Raw genomic sequence first — 17,843 nt, 5'->3', positions numbered from 1 at the left:
TTGCTTAGAATTCCGTGGCATTATTTTATATTATTTTATAGTATGAAGAATACAATTGAACATAGCTGAATAAAATAGAAAGGATATTTTCTCAACGATTTCCGAGGGAGTGCACACAGGCTATTCTGTGTTGAGCAGTTAACAAAGTAACAGGTCCTCCTATATGCTTAATTTAGAGTTATTTATTCAACTTAAGTTGTGATACAAACGTTGGGCTATATGTTTTGATTTTTTTTATACATTCTAAGGCTGCATGATGCGACTAATGATGATTTGAAAAAAGTTGCATGAAAGGCATGAGCTCTGCTGTTTCTTGTGCAGGCTGCACACACTTCATCAGTCTCTCATTCACAATTTGACAAGCACTTGATAATATTCTCACCCATCAGACTATTCTTAATTGAATCTGGTCTTTACATATAGCCTATGGGTGGAATTATTTTTTATTTAGAATGGCCCACAAAAAAATACGTAATCCATAACCTGCACTCGAATAGTGAATGGAGTTACGTGCAGTTACGTTTTTAACATTAAATCATAGGCAGCGTGTCCATAAGGGGAAGCAAAGCTTTTCCTAAAGTAAATTGAACTAAATTCCCAAAATTATATAGCCTAATTAGCCTACTCATGTCTATACAGAAATAAATAAAATAATTCAAAATAGGCTACTAAAGCATGATTTGGCCACAGAGAATCATTAGCTTCTTTTAAAAAAATAAGTTGTGGATATTTTTAAATCATATTGCCTACAGTCGGAAGGAAAGGCAGCGTACGTAATTTGGGCAGATTATTGTTGAGTTGCGACTGTCTGTAAAAAGTAGAGGCCAAGCCAGATATATCGCAATATTTCAAAATTCGATAGCTGGAAAACATATTTTGGAAAGTGAATGGTTATTTCTGCAAATAGAAGACAATGAAAAGAGACTAGTCCTGTTTTTTTGTTATCAAAATTCTCAATTTAATTGAGCGAACTGCAGTATAGCCTATCTTATTGGTGCCAGCGGAGAGCATCAGCAATATCCCCGGTGAGTACGCACTGCGCCTATTCACTATTTATCATTGTTGGGTCAGTGCTACTTAAAAGTTAGTTTATTGACAATTTCATCCTCCAGTTTAGATTGATGTGATATTCTATTTGTCTCCCCTTGCCGTAGGCCTATTATATGGACAACGTCGTTTTTATTGGTCTGTTTCTGTGTCAGAGTAGGCTACCCTGTAATTTATCGTATTAAAAAAGATTCTGCTAATGTCTCCAGTCATATAAAGTGTAGTAGAATTGCATGAAATGTGTTTATAAAAGGCCATATTTTTCCCATGCAAAGAAAGAAGAAACGTATCTGATATAGCCTAGGCCTACTCTGCGCTATAATGCACTCAGCCATGCATTGAACAGTTTGTTTTTGCGAACAGTGATTTTAGTTATTATTAGCCTAAATTATGACCAATCTACTCATCATATTACGAATAGTAGGCTATCTTACATATGTCTGCAAATGCAATGATGCATGGAATGCTTTATTATATAGGTGCAGCATTTTTATGGTGAGAATTAGCTTCCCCAAACTTGAAACTCACGCGCCGCCTATGTATGCCAGGTTGTAAAGCGGATTGATGTGCTTAATTTTAAGAATTTAGCAATAATTATAGCAGCACGAGAAAGCTGGGATCCTCTTTTAAACTCTGTTTTCACATGCGATTGCGCAATGAGTGGGCTTGTAATAACACGTTTCACTAGGCTCTGTAGGCTATGTGCTCTTTAACCGTGTTCCACGGAGTCCTAGGCCTATAGGCTACGTTTGGAGTTTGGCCACTTTATTTGTGATACAAACCTTATCAAAACATATAGGCCTATGGGCTAGGCTACACGATGTGTGCGACTATGATTTGAATAAGTAATTCACGAGTGATAATACATAATTCACAAGTGAAATTGTCACCCATCAAACTATTCTTAATTTAATCTTGTCTTTACATATACTGAACAATATACAGTATGTGTGAAATTAGTTTTGATTTAGAATGGCGGGACTTGCAGCGCGTCAAGCATAAAAAATTGAACCAAGTTCTATTTTAGCGCCTGGCAACGCAGATGCTCGTTGATGCGCGCAAGCCGTTTGGATGAAATTATTGAATAACATGTATGTGTACATTTGTGTGGTCAGCATTTAAGGGGAAAGGAGTATGGCCCATGGTTTGAGGCTACCTCTACCTACAGTTCCACTATGCTCTACTCCCGTTCAGCATGTCTGACTCCCTGCCCCAGAACCAGTCCCTGCCACAGGGCACCAGCTGTAGATCAGAACCAGACTTCTGCCCACTGCCAGTCAGGCTGCAGGGATTACTAGGTCAACTGATGCCTGGCACCCTTTAAAAGTTATATCAGCTGGCAAAACGGTTTGCAGCGGATAATGAGAAAGTTTTTCTTATTGGACAAGTTCACATAGTATCTCCCCGTTTCAAACCTTGTTATTCCGTTTCGTGCCTACTGAACACAACCCAGGTTTATTTGGCTGTGACTCACTCACTCAACATGGGGAAATTGTCACAAATGGCCCAGGAGGAGTAGCTTATCAGATTTTAAATGGCCAAACAGGTTCAACCATCAAGGGCAGGACCTGTACTGTAAAACCACAGCAGTGTGCCTCTGCTCGTGTAAAAAGTTTGTCGCCTTGATGTCATTCTTCCACCCTCTCACGAATCGCTCTGACAAAAATGGTAAATTTTTGGGTGGGTTTTACACCCTTTATGATTGTTATTGTGAACAGTGTTTTACACTGAAGGAAAGAACTACACTGAACAAAAATATAAACTCAACATGTAAAGTGTTGGTCCCATGTTTCATGAGCTGAAATAAAAGATCCCATACGGGACAAAAAGCTTATTTATCTCAAGTTTTGAGAGAGTGTGCAATTGGCATGCTGCAGGAATATCCACCAGAGCTGTCACCAGAGAAGTCATTTTAGAGAATTAGGCAGTACGTCCAACCGGCCTCACAACCGCAGACTACGTGTGTGGCGTCGTGTGGCTTTGCTGATGTCAAAGTTGTTAAGAGTGCCCGGTGGCGGTAGGGTTATGGTATGGGCAGGCATAAGCTACGGACAACAAACACAATTGCATTTTATGCATAGAGATACCGGGACGAGGTCCTAAGGCCCATTGTCGTGCCATTCATCCGCCGCCATCACCTCATTTTTCAGCATGATAATGCACGGCCCCATGTCGCAAGAATCTGTACACATTTTTTGGAAGTGGAAAATGTGCAGTTCTTCCATGGCCTGCATACTCACCAGACATGTCACCCATTGAGCATATTTGGGATCCTCTGGATCGACGTGTAGGACAACGTGTTCCAGTTCCCTCCAATATCCAGCAACTTCGCACAGCCATTGAAGAGGAGTGGGACAACATTCCACAGGTCACAATCAACAGCCTGATCAACTCTATGCAAAGGAGATGTTGCGCTTCATGAGGCAAATGTTGGTCACACCAGATACTGACTGGTTTTCTGATCCACGCCCCTATTTTATTTTTTTAAGGTAAACTATATATATACTGTATGCAAATTAGTGGATTTGGCTATTTCAGCCACACACTTTGCTCACCGGTGTATAATATCGAGCACACAGCCATGCAATCTCCATAGACAAACATTGGCCGTACTAAAGAGCTCAGAGACTTTCAACGTGGCACAGACATAGGATGCCACCTTTCCAACAACTCAGTCAAATTTCTGCCTTGCTAAAGCGAGCGAGCGAGCTGCCCCGGTCAACAGTAAGTGCTGTTATTGTTAAGTGGAAATGTCTAGGAGCAACAACAGCTCAGCTGCGAAGTGGTAGGCCACACAAGCTCACAGAACAGGACCGCCGAGTGCTGTAGCGCATAAAAATTGTATGTCCTCGGTTGCAACACTCACTACCGAGTTACAAACTGCGTCTGCAAGCAACGTCAGCACAAGAACTGTTCGTCGAGAGCTTCATAAATTGGTTTCCATAGCCGAGCAGCCGCACACAAGCCTAAGATCACCATGCGCAATGCCAAGCGTCGGCTGGAGTGGTGTAAAGCTTGCCGCCTTTGGACTCTGGAGCAGTGGAAACGCGTTCTCTGGAGTGATTGATCACGCTTCACTGTCTGGCAGTACGACGGACAAATCTGGGTTTGGTGGATGCCAGGAGAACGCTACCTGCTTGAATGCATAGTGCCAACTGTAAAGTTAGGTGGAAGAGGAATAATGGTCTGAGGCTGTTTTTCATGATTTGGGCTAGGCCTCTTAGTTCCAGTGAAGGGAAATCTTAACGCTACAGCATACAATGACAATTTAGACAATTCTATGCTTCCAACTTTGTGGCAAAAGTTTTGGGGAAGGCCCTTTCCTGTTTCAGCATGACAATGCCCCCGTGAACAAAGCGAGGTTCATACAGAAATGGTTGTCGAGATCAGTGTTGAATAACTTGACTGGCCTGCACAGAGCCCTGACCTCAACCCCATTGTACACCTTTGGGAGGAATTGGAACGCTGACTGCGGGCCAGGCCTAATCGCCCAACATCAGTGCCCGGCCTCACTAATTATCTTGTGGCTCAATGGAAGCACGTCCCCACAGGAATCTAGTGGAAAACCTTCCCAGAAGAGTTGAGGCTGTTATATCAGCAAAGGTGGGGGGACCAAGTCCATGTTAATGCCCATGATTTTGGAATGAGATGTTTGACGAGCAGGTTTCCACATACTTTTGGTCATGTAGTGTATCTATGACCAACAGATGCATATCTGTATTCCCAGTCATGTGAAATCCATAGATTAGGGCCTAATTTATTTATTTCAATTCACTGATTTCCTTATATGAGCTGCAACTCAAAGACTCCAGCCACCCTAGTCATAGACTGTTCTCTCTGCTACCGCACGGCAAGCGGTACCGGAGTGCCAAGTCTAGGTCCAAAAGGCTTCTTAACAGCTTCTTACCCCCAAGCCATAAGACTCCTGAACAGCTAATCATGGCTACCAGGACTATTTGCATATTACCTCAATTACCTCGACTAACCGGTGCCCCCGCACATTGACTCTGTACCGGTGCCCCCTGTATATAGCCTCCCTACTGTTATTTTATTTTACTGCTGCTCTTTAATTGTTTGTTATTTTAATTTTTTTTACTTACCTATTTTTTACTTAACACTTTGTTTTCTTAAAACTGCATTGTTGGTTAAGGGCTTGTAAGTAAGCATTTCACTGTAAGGTCTGTGTACACCTGTTGTAATTGGCGCATGTGGCAAATAAAAATTGATTTGAACTCAGTAAAATCTTTGAAATCGTTGCCTTTATATTTTTGTTCAGTATAGCTACAAAAGCATGTAAAGATGCTTTTATAATTAGATGCAAAAGCAGAGATGAAACTCATAGGATTTTACCCTTTACACTTGGCCTATAAGGATAGGGCAAAATTGAAATGTTTCTTACAGAGGAAATATGAAATGCATATGCATAAACATGGCAGCAATTGAAAGGGAACAGTTTGGAGATTGTGTCCTCAACTTTGGTCTAATCATGTTCATTACACTGTTGATTCTATGTGCATTTACTGTACTTTTCTTCTCATTTGTTAACGAAATCTGAAAAATCTCGGGATACATTCAGTAACATGATAAGAATAATCCTGGAAAATGTGGGGTAGGTGCAACATAAGACAAAAAAATGACAAGGGTTTGGGTGAGAGGACTAACTGGTGTCTCCAAGTGGCCACACACCTCTCCAAAGTCCACAGTTCCTAAGTCATTTAAATGCACTTTTATGATGGAAAGTAGTCTTCAACTATAAGGTGCTATTTTGAGCACTCCTAGCGGTGCCGTTGAGGAACTAGAGCAAGTACACTTGTAGTTGTTTTGTTTGGGACTTAACTCTGCATCACTGCCATATACTTCTTGTGCAATCGAAAAACGGCCCATTTATAAATTGCAATCTGGGTCAGGTGGGCATAATTTGAAAGCTTGTTCTATTGCCAGCAAGGCTAGCTAAGTTCTAAAATACGGTCTTACTGTGTTAGGCTTTCACAAGGCAATTCAGAGAAACAAATCGTAATTTCGATGCGCATAGAAAGGAGTTGAGTGCATTGAGGCAAAAGTAGGCTATTTCTGTTCAGAACAACCCAGGGTATGACGACATGTCATCTTGTAACTGTACATCAAACATGGTGATCATAAACGTTGACACTGTATATAACATGAGTTTTATGATATGGAAATGTGAAGTACACATTTGGACACATTTGTGGGGTCTGGCTTGGTTGTATGACATCAAAGCGGTATTAATTGAGTCATCTTCATTTACAGCATTTCCCTCACTCTGACAACAAAACATTTGCAAAAGTTACCCAATTAGCTGGAGGGATGGGGGCAACGTCTTGTTGTGTGCAGTGCTCAAGTCCAGAACGGCTGTCAGTCGAAACCCATACAGCTCTGTGAAGAGAAGCTGAGCTCTGACACCATTTATAGCATGTTACTGCGTTCCAATTTAGGCACTTATCAGTGGCCAAATCTGCCATTTTCAACCAGTATACGGGTACGAGTGTAAAGTGTTCATGGAAATATATTGGTTTAAATAGAAGTGTGTTAATGTAACATTTGTTCCAGTTATGTTTGCAGACCTGTCACAAACATACTCCTGAAAGTCCCCGTGCGAGTACAATCACACTCTAGCTGTTAATATGGCACTCTACAATTTCGAAAAAAGCCTATGTTTTCATGGTACATTATTCACTGAAACATCATGCAAGAGTAGATATTGTAAACTTACATCACAGCTGACGAGATGGATTGAAAATTTGAGTACGCTCCCAAGGTCTCACAAAGACCAAGCATTTTAGGAACAACATTGATATAGACTTCGGATCAGGACGGCATTATCCCAGGTGCACTGTTTTGAGCACCACTCTCTGGGACTTAGATCTACTCTCTTTTCCACCTCTCTCTATTTCCACCATTTGCCCTCTGTCTCTCTCATTCTCTCTTCCCCTCCCCATCTTTCTCCCTCCCTCCCTCCCCCCTCCATCCCATCCCCTTTTCTCATCCCTCACATCCCCAAAACAAGACCCAGCCTTAAATAAACATGGGCGGCTGGCTGGATCTCTACTCTGGAGAATGCGATCCATCCCAGCGCCTTAACCCTGATTTACCTTCACGGCTCTCCGATAAGGTCAACCCCCCCCAAATGACATCCTATTCCATATAATTGTGCACTGCTTTTGACCAGGACCCATAGGACTCGTCAAAAGTAGTGCACCAAGTAGGGAATAGGTTGCCATTTGGGACGTAGACACGAAAACCCCCCCAAAATGCAGCACGCCCTAAATCCGAACGTCAGTCACCAAGATAAATGTTTGTTGTTGTCAGCTGATGAATGAGACTGCACCCCATTCTCTCTGTCATTCAGAAAGTTAATCATAGGGTTTATAAAGAATCTAGAGAACCATTCTCTTGCCAGTCAACAGGGAGCTCCCATTGAGAAGAGCCTTTTGCTGTGCCATGCTGGCTGGAAGAATACTGTACTGGATGCTAGTCCATGGATGTGCTGCTTCACAATCATAATGGAGAGGTTTGCTAATCTTTGCAAAATTCTGGTTGCTTCCCCAAAATTCCAAGGTTTTCCAGAATTCCATCTCCCAAAGGAGTTGATATGCAGTGTATAGGCTATGCGTGGTACCATCATACTTCTGCTAAGGATCATGTCCTCCAGAAAGACAGGGGTTATATGTATAAGTGGGGAATGTGTGTGAAGGGAATAAATGTCAGCTGAGCATCCCATGGTGTGTGTGTGTGTGTGAGCTCGCGCACGCAAGGATCCTGCCCCGGCCTCCTGCACCCAGCTGCCGTGTTTGCCTCTACACAGTGGAATGTTGGAAAAACACGGTCCCAGTGTATTTTTACTGCATCAGAGGAATATTTTCAAAAGCTCGGAATAGCCCATGAGTGCGTCCCAAATGGCACCCTATTCCCTATGTAGGGCCCATAGTGCTCTGGTCAAAAGTAGTGCACTTCTGTATATAGGGAATAGGACCAGGTCTCTCCATCCTAACACTGGCTGTTTCTTATTTGAATGAAAGAGAAACGGGAGATATTCAGACGACCTTGTGTGTTGGATGGCGTGGCTAGAAAGAGGAGAGAGGGGGAGAGAAGTCTTTTTTCTTCCTTTCCTCAGAAGCAGTCCGTCATGTGATGGCCAACACTCTCCTCACATGTCAACTGGTTGGGCCGAAGGGCCTTTAGCTCGGTAAACAAGGTCTTAAATCATATCAGAACCTGGGTTTTGTCTAGGGCTAGGAATTGCCAAGGACCTCACGATACAATATTATCACGATTCTTAGGTGCCGATTACGATATGTATTGCGATTCTCACGATTCTATATGTATTGCGATTCGATACTGCGATTTTCAATCTTGGTTTCATCAGACCAGAGAATCTAGTTTCTCAAGGTCAGAGTCCTTTAGGTGCCTTTTGGCAAACTCCAAGCGGGCTGTCATGTGCCTTTTACTGAGGAGTGGCTTCCGTCTGGCCATTCTACCGTAAAGGCCTATTCATTCTATTTATGTGTGCTGCTGCTGCATTGTGGGAGGTGTTGCCTAGGTAACACCTTTAATTTTTCAGCAAGGAACAACAAAGTTTCATCACGTTGTTAAGTCCATGTTACCGCAGAAACGGACTTGAATGCCCGGCAATCCTGTCTTCAGTCAGCTGTTCGTTCCAAAAATCAAATAAAAAAAAATATATATTTTTTTAATGGTTATGAAGGAAATTTATTTTCATGACTGTCTTCATCCGTAACGGTCAGTTACACGGTTATACGATAATTGTGCCAGCCCTACTTGTGAAAACCTCCCATCTCTTTCATAAGGCTTTTATTGAGGGCCCTGTTGGTCCCTCTTTCCAACAGCTTTGAAATCTCCTTCTGAACTTTGGAAGAAACTTCTGTAATGGATTCAGTTAGCGAATTGTGTGTGAGTGTGTGTGTTATAATGTGTAGATGTGTGTGTTATGTAATTGGTAAGTGCATGCATGCATTTGGAAGGTGTGTTTGTGAGGTATTAAGGTGTGTGTGTGTGTGTGTGTGTGTGTGTGTGTGTCAGCCAACTATGTGGAAACCTCTTTCTATGGCAGCTGGACTGAGGTGAGTAGGCAGGCACACACCCCCCTCTCTTGTCGTTTTAAAGGCCCCTGCATATCACACGCACAGCATTCTTCAACGCACACACACACAGCCTTCATGTTGCACGCTGTTGACCTTCACTCTGGCCCAGTGAACCCAAATACGTGAACCCAAATACCAGCGTCCACCACCACCTCTTGACAGGCCTGCAGCATGCGTCTCCCCAGAGAGCACACTGACACAACAGCTGAGGAGGAGAGGAGGCTGTAACCGACCTTATGTAGATGCTCCACCCCCACTGGGAAATATCAAGGTTTTACTGCCATCTGGTGGGTAAATTATGTAATAGCAAGAACTCTGCTCTATGGCTAGCCTATATCAAGCTGTGCATTTTTACAGTTCCTCAATCGTGGTCTGAATTTTACTTAAGGTTTGGGGGAAAGGGATACTAAGAGAAGGAAAGTTTGTCTCAAAATATTTGTATGTTATTCAATATATTGTGAGGATAGATTGGCCCCCCTCCCAACCAACGTGTTTTGGTCATGGGCATCTTTTTCTATCCTGGATTTCGTTGACTTGCTATTGCAGCCCGCTGGCTTTGTGTGCCTGTCTTGTAGCCCCTCTGCTTTGCCTGACATCTTTGGTTTCCCCCCTATGCTTCCCCAGGGAAGGACGAGGTGCGCGGGCAGCTGGACAGCGCCCTGCAGGACGTGAACGTGCGCTATGCTGTGCTGGAGGAGACTGAGAAGAGGGCCGCGTGCCGGGCGCTCATCGAGGAGAGGGGCCGCTACTGCTCCTTTGTCAGCATGCTCAAACCCGTGCTGGTGAGTAGCATCACACAGTTCTTCTCCCTAAATTCCCTTTCGCCTCTGTGGACCGCTCAATCAATTGCTTTTGGACCACTCCCTCTACACACACGTGCTGAGTGCGCACACAAGCTCCCGTTAGGCCTACAGAAAGAAATGCCTATAAAAACGTATCTTAACTGATGGGATACACAGGCTAAATTCTTTGCCAAATGACGACAGTTTTATCACAATTCAAATGGGCTGCTTGACTGAAGTAGGGAAATAGTGTGTTCCAACAACTAGCTGCAGTTTTGGAATAATTGTGCCCTGTCTATTTTCTGCTTAGGCTACTTTGTGGTTGTCACTTGTTACCACAGCCACAGAGTCAAAATTGACTATATTCAAATTGTGTTTTTGTTTACATTTTCCTATTTGGTCTTTTTATGGTTAAGGGTTAGGTTTAAAAACTCATTTTAAGAAGATCAATTATAGAAATAGGCAGGGTTTGTGGCTGTGGTAACTAGTGGCAACCCTACTTTGCGATTTTTTGTCATTTTAGCAGACGCTCTTACGCTCTCTTTAGCGCCATGCTCTACCAACTGCTAGTGCCATTTAGAATTGGTTAGCCTAGGCCCATGGGTCTCCGACAGGTCGATCGCTAGCTACCAGTAGCTCGCAGCCCATCCTATGAGTAGCTCACCAAACAATTCTGAAAGGACATGCAATTTTCACGTTTTCCACCGCAAAACTGTCATATCAGACACCGCAAGCTCCCAGCTACAATCTAATCAACGCAACATTGACATTATCACACCCCTGTTAGCCACTATTGGCTTAAAAAGCCAAACCTAACACAATATCTGCCAATTAATTTCCAGCAATATTGCTCCCGTCTGCGCATTTGTCCATCACTCCGTGTGTAGCCAGTTGATTTGATAAGTGTTGTGAGTTGACAGAAATACTTTCCCCAAAACCTTCTTATTTAAATGTTAACTGCAAAGATGGCTGACCTTGCAGAAGTATATCATGAATAATTTGTTATTGGCAAACTTTGCCATGAAATGAGTAGCAGCAGTACAAAACCATCACTAGACCGGCCCAGTTAGATAACACATTCCTCACTCGCTAAATGCATAATTAAAGCTGCAATTTGTAATTTTTTGGGCAACCCGACAACATTCACATAGAAATGTGAGTTTATTATAGATATGTCGTTCTCATTGAAGGCAAGTCTAAGCAGCAGTAGATATGTTCTATGTGCTCTATTTCTATGGTTCCCATTTTTAAGTTTCGATTTTACGTCTTTAACTTTCAGTTTTGTACACCAGCTTCAAACAGCTGAAAATACAATATTTTTTGTATGGAAAATATATTTCACAGTGGTTTAGATGGTACAATGATTCTCTACACTATACTTGTTTTGTCAAATAAATTGAAAATAGGTGGACTATTTGAATTTTAGCAACCAGGAAATGGAGGAGCGATTTCTGCATAGTCCATCTTTAAAGTGCCATATGCACAATTAAAGGAGAATTACACAAAAAGTCTTAATGTGTTCGTTTTCTTCCAGACCTAAAAAAAAAAATTTCTTCAGATGCATTGACATGGACTCAGAACATCCAATTATGTTGTTTCTCTGTGAACAATTATAATTTTGAGAAAAACAAAAAAAATTGAAAATCAGGAAAAATAAAACTGAGAAAACATAATTTGGGAAAATATAACACATAATTGGGAACAATATCCCAGATTTTATAGGGCCCCCTTAGAGTTATTTTATTAACCATTATTTTACCAGGTAAATTGACAGCAAACATAGTGCACTACATTCTCTTGTACACTAAGGACCTGGGGAAGAGTTGCAGGGGAGAAGAGAAGAATGTTCCTATTTGAAAGCAACAAAAAAAAGTGTAGCTCGCAACGTTGAATTTTTTTAAAGTAGCTCTCATGCTATAAAAGGTTGGAGACCCCTGGCCTAGGCTATAATCCCCCTAAACATGGACAGGTTCCACACTGAAGATATACAAAAAAGATAGCCGCAATTCATCCCCATGCAGTGTTCAATGTGGAATTGTTAATACATTTAGAAAATTCCAAAGAACAGGCAAAATAAAAAAGTTGAACATCTGTATATCGAAAAGAAGACAGATTTTGGTTTGTAACCCTGAAAAAGTATTTCAACTCGCCAAATTGAGTCTCATTTCAAATGATCACTGAGAATAACTGTTCTAGACGAGAGATGCGCATCACTTCACACTATTGTTTTATTTTGTTCTGATCTTTTACATCATGTTTTTTACTATAAAATAGTACTGTGATAAGGGCTCGGGAAATAAGAGGGACTTGTCTGCTAAATTAACAAAACAAGGCTATGCCATTGCACAGCCATAGGCTAGGTTACTAGATTGTGTTCCACGATATAATATAACCAGCTGATATTACGGTTTAAGTAATTTAATTTTAAATGGCACTTGTTTTTTTATTGACTGAATATATATATATATATATATATATATATATACATACATACATACATACATACATACATACATACATACATACATACATACATACATACATACATACATACACTACCGTTCAAAAGTTAGGGGTCACTTAGAAATGTCCTTGTTTTCAAAAGAAAAGCAATTTTTTTGTCCATTAAAATAACATCAAATTGAAAAGAAATAGTGTAGATGTTATAAATATTGTAAATGGCTATTGTAGCTGGAAACAGCTGATTTTTAATGGAATATCTACATAGGCGTACAGAGGTCCATTATCAGCAACCATCAGCCCTGTGTTCCAATGGCACGTTGTGTTTGCTAATCCAAGTTTATCATTTTAAAAGGCTAATTGATTATTAGAAAACCCTTTTGCAATTATGTTAGCACAGTTGGAAACTGTTGTGCTGATTTAAATAACCAATAAAACTGGCCTTCTTGAGACTAGTTGAATATCTGGAGCATCAGCAATTGTGGGTTCGATTACAGGTTTAAAATGGCCAGAAACAAATAACTTTCTTCTGAAACTTGTCAGTCTATTCATGTTCTGAGAAATGAAGGCTATTCCATGAGAGAAATTGCAAAGAAACTGAAGATCTCGTACAAAGCTGTGTACTACTCCCTTCACAGAACAGCGCAAACTGGCTCTAACCAGAATAGAAAGAGGAGTGGGAGGCCCTGGTGCACAACTGAGCAAGAGGACAAATACATTAGTGTCTAGTTTGAGAAACAGACGCCTCACAGGTCCTCAACTGGCAGCTTCATTAAATAGTACCCGCAAAACACCAGTCTCAAAGTCAACAGTGAAGAGGCGACTCCGGGATGCTGACCTTCTAGGCAGAGTTGCAAAGAAAAAGTAATATCTCAGACTGGCCAATAAAAAGTAGTGTGCTATGTAGGGAATAGGGTGCCATTTGGGACGCAGACAGTATTATTTATGATGCAACACTAGGCAATAGGAGCCCTGCAGTGTAGTAGTGTGTTTTGGAGTTAGGTAGAAATTTCCCTTCTAACCACTCATACTGGATCAGATAAGTTTTAATTCCTCTCAATGCTTAAAGATGCCTTCCAGGATCTTAAGCATTTACAAATTCGTAACATATTGTATTTTTTTCAATTCGGAACATATCACAGGAAATGTGCACAATTATTGGGGACCCGTTTTGGCTCATGAGCACTACTTTCAAAACTACTGGCTGAAATTATACAAGACCTCTGGAGCATCACTTTAAGGTTTGGATTTGGGAAACTGGGGCCGAATGTAGATCAAGCATCTCAGAGTGCTGATTTAGGAACATTTCGATCACAATAATACAATTACATGGACATGGGGACCTGATCCTAGATCAGCACTCCTCTGAGATGTTTGATACGTACGGTCCCTGATCTGAGATCTGTGGTACTTCTACCTATTCCAATGCTCGAGGTACAAGTTGCTGCATAGCACTGAGGGTCAGATCTACACTATATATACAAAAGTATGTGGACACTTCAAATGAGTGGATTCAGCTATTTCAACCACACCCGTTGCTGACAGGTGTTTAAAATCGAGTACACAGCCATGCAATCTCCATAGACAGACATTGGGAGTAGAATGGCCTTATTGAAGATCTCAGTGACTTTCAACGTGGCACCGTCATAGGATGCCACCTTTCCAACAAGTCAGTTCGTCAAATTTCTGCCCTGCTAGAGCTGCCCCGGTCAACTATGAGCTGTTATTGTGAAGTGGAAACGTCTAGGAGCAACAGCGGCTCAGCCGCAAAGTGGTAGGCCACACAAGCTCACAGAACGGGACCGCTGAAGTGCATAGCTCGTAAAAATCGTCTGTCCTCGGTTGCAACACTCCATACCGAGTTCCAAACTGCCTCTGGAAGCAACGTTAGCACAAGAACTGTTCGTAGGGCGCTTCATTTAATGGGTTTCCATGGTTCGAGCAGCTGCACAATGCGCAATGCCAAGCGTCGGCTGGAGTGGTGTAAAGCGCGCCGCCATTGGACTCGGAGCAGTGGAAACGCGTTCTCTGGCGTGATGAATCACGCTTCACCATCTAGTAGTCCGACGGACAAATCTGGGTTTTGGCGGATGCCAGGAGAACGCTACCTGCCCGAATACATAGTGCCAACTGTAAAGTTTGGTGGAGGAGGAATAATGGTCTGTGGCTGTTTTTTATGGTTCGGGGCTAGGCCCCTTAGTTCCAGTGAAGGGAAATCTTAACGCTTAAACATAACATAAAATGACATTCTAGACAATTCTGTGCTTCCAACTTTATGGCAACAGTTTGGGGAAGGCCCTTTCCTGTTTTCCTGTTCCTGTTTCAGCATGACAATGCCCCTGTGCACAAAGCGAGGTCCATACAGTAATGGTTTGTTGAGATCAGTGTGGAAGGACTTGACTGGCCTACACAGAGCCCTGTCCTCAACCCCATCGAACACCTTTGGGATGATTTGGAACGCCGACTGCGAGCCAGGCCTAATCGCCTAACATCAGTGCACGACCTCACTAATTCTCTTGTGGCTGAATGGAAGCAAGTCCCTGCAGCGATGTTCTAACATCCAGTGGAAAGCCTTCCCAGAAGAGTTGAGGCTGTTATAGCAGCAACTCCATATTAATGCCCGTGATTTTGGAATGAGATGTTCGACGAGCAGGTGTCCACATACTTTTGGTCATGTAGTGTATTTCCATCCCCTAAGGATGGAGGAAATTGGGTAAACTGACCTGGAATGGGTGGTTAGGGGCGATTTCTATCTGTTGGTTGTCTGTCTGTGAACTGATTTGGGATCTGTGGGTAGGGGTGACTGGTTTTTGGTGATTGGTTGTGTGTCTGTGATCTGATCTGGGTTCTGTGGTTGTTTGTGTGCAGGATCATGAGATCTGCATGCTAGGCGAGGTGACCCACCTGCAGACCATCCTGGAAGACCTGAGCACCCTGACAGCCGAGCCCAGCAAACTGCCCCCCGCCAGCGAACAGGTTAGATGGATGATTCATACACACAACCAAACACTTGACACAGACGTCTATACTTTCACAAAAACAACATGGACACACACACGCTCGTTAGTGCCACACACACACTGACATCAATAAACCTTCACAAATGCACTTAACCACATACTCACACACAGTGTTAGAAACTCCAATTTATCCATATTCTCATTCTCCTACATTGAAACTCTTTTTTTCTCCCTACTTCTCAACAGGTGATCCTGGATCTGAAGGGATCTCACTACAGCTATAGTTACCAGACGCCCCCTGCCTCCCCCAGCAACACACTGTCCCGCAAGAGCAGCATCAGCGGGTAGCTGAACCCACACACACACGCACGCATAAACACACACACCACACTCACATACACACTCTACACAAAGTACTCAGGTAGACATATTGGCACACACATACACACTGATTCACACCAAATGTGCTGCCTTTGACACTGCATGGGGGCCATCTTGACATTTAGAGAGCTCACCAAAGAAGCAGAGTTGGAAGAGGGGAAGAAGGGTTGGGGGTGCGGGAAGAGGAACTGTATCAAACGGATAGTAATGGCAGCATCAGCTAAGTGAAGTTCAGTGTGTCTGTGCTATCACACTGCCTGGAGCCAGCTAAGGAAGTGTGCTCCCCGTAACAGGGTTCAATGGGGTGCCATTTGGGACGCAGCCTTGTAGAGGGATGATGAAGAGAGCAGACAACTGAGTAAAGTTCAGAGAGGACAAGTGAAATTGAGCCAAGGGAACTGAAAAAGAACATGCGTGGCGGCATGTCTCTTTACCATCCCGGCCTGGGATGACACACCACACACACAGCATGCACAGAACACATCCAATCGCTCAAAGACACGTGCGCGCACACACACGCATACACACACATGTTCCTGGCTGCATCTCACTGTATGTGCGAGGGTAATGTGTGTGTGTGTGTGTGAAGGGAATACACGTCAGTATCCCTTTGCCTGTGTGTTGAGTGTACTGGTCTTCCAGGCCAAAACCCTCGTCCCCCAGGTGGTGGTTGAGGTAGGGGATGACTTCCTCCATCATACACACAGGCTAGAAGGGTTAGCAGGCCAGTGGGAGAAGGACTAGGCCTAGATCTCAAGTCTCCATAAGGTGCGCTCAAATTTAAATGAGCCAAGGCAAATCAAATCCCCAAGTGCACCACAGCCGAACCGTAGTCTAAAGCACCTGAACGAAACGAAGTACGATTATCAGTGGATTTGAATGTGTTGATATGTATTCTATTGGAATTGATGTAGCTTATGACATTCTCTACGTTATTTGGTTGGCCAAAAGTGACTAGACTTCTATAATGTACAGTTAACATCAAACAACGGTATAAACATTTGCCGCAGAGCAACAGTAGCGAGCCAGCCTGTATGGGATAGTCATTTAGAACGGTAGTTTCTAGTACATTGTGTTCTCTGGACCAAGCTCAATTTCCACTTAAGCGGTCAGAAGTTATTTCCGAAACTTCTACAGCGCTCAAAGCCTGCGGTGTGTTGATCTAGCAGAGCATTTATGCATTCAAACCATTAAAATAAAGAGGACATGCTTTCTACTTTAGCTATTAGCATAGCCAGTACACCAACATCCATGAGTGCATTCACACATTTAGATTTAGGATGTGTCCCAAGTGGTACCCTATTACCTACATAGTGCACTGTTTTTGACCAGTGGGCAAAAGTAGTGCACTATGTAGGGCAGGTCTCTCCAACCCTGTTCATGGAAAGCTACTGTCCTGTCGGTTTTCAATCCAACCCCAGTTGTAACTAACCTGATTCAGTTGCTCAACCAGCTAATTATTAGAATCAGGTGCGCTAGGTTAGGGTTGGAGCGAAAACCTACAGGACGGTAGCTCTCCAGCAACAGGGTTGGAGAGCCCAGATATAGGGAATAGGGTGTCATTTGGGATGGAAGTCTTGGGCTACTACAGGACTCGTTCAAGATAGTTGTAGTGGCTTGGTGCACACCCACAGTTGAGTTGGCTAAGTGACTTATGTCTGCTGTGATTTGCTTAGGGTATTTTGTGTTCTAGGCTATTTTATGTCTAAGCGTGAATAGGGCAGTACATAGGGCACCAAAACCGATTCAAATGATCAGAAGTTTATCTCACTCACTGTCGCTTGGCTCCGTTTCAGAAGAAATGGTGGCAGTTTTTCATGTCTGGTTGTCTTTCTCTCCCACTTTCTTTTGTTTCCTGCTCTTTTTCATTCATTTATGGTCTCCCCCCCCTCTCTCGCTCTCTCTCAGTAACTACAACTCTGTGAGGCACGTCCCCTCTCTGGACTCCATCACCTCCTCTATGGATGGCATTCACCTCTGCCCGCCCTCCATGGAACCAGCACAGGTAACACACACAACTGTCCACACTTTCACAGCTCCATTCTGAAGTGCTCCATGTCATCTCAATGCAGAAGCGTGACAGACCCAATATT

The 17,843-nt window shown here is 42.9% G+C and overlaps 1 protein-coding gene across 3 annotated transcripts in view; it reads left to right on the top strand.

Annotated features, from left to right (window-relative positions):
- mtss1 (MTSS I-BAR domain containing 1) overlaps window positions 1–17,843 on the top strand; it is a 126,511-nt gene that overhangs the window by 94,710 nt on the left and 13,958 nt on the right. For all 3 annotated transcript variants that reach the window (XM_041888810.2, XM_045223093.1, XM_045223092.1), the window contains exons 7-10: window positions 9,792–9,949; window positions 15,278–15,385; window positions 15,616–15,713; window positions 17,659–17,755. In XM_041888810.2, coding sequence (XP_041744744.2) covers window positions 9,792–9,949; window positions 15,278–15,385; window positions 15,616–15,713; window positions 17,659–17,755 — 461 coding nt within the window. The remainder of the gene's footprint in view (window positions 1–9,791; window positions 9,950–15,277; window positions 15,386–15,615; window positions 15,714–17,658; window positions 17,756–17,843) is intronic.

This window comes from Coregonus clupeaformis, chromosome 10 (genome assembly GCF_020615455.1).
Source record: "Coregonus clupeaformis isolate EN_2021a chromosome 10, ASM2061545v1, whole genome shotgun sequence".
Classification (NCBI taxonomy): Eukaryota; Metazoa; Chordata; class Actinopteri; order Salmoniformes; family Salmonidae; genus Coregonus; species Coregonus clupeaformis.
This window is presented reverse-complemented; position numbering and strand designations above follow the sequence as displayed.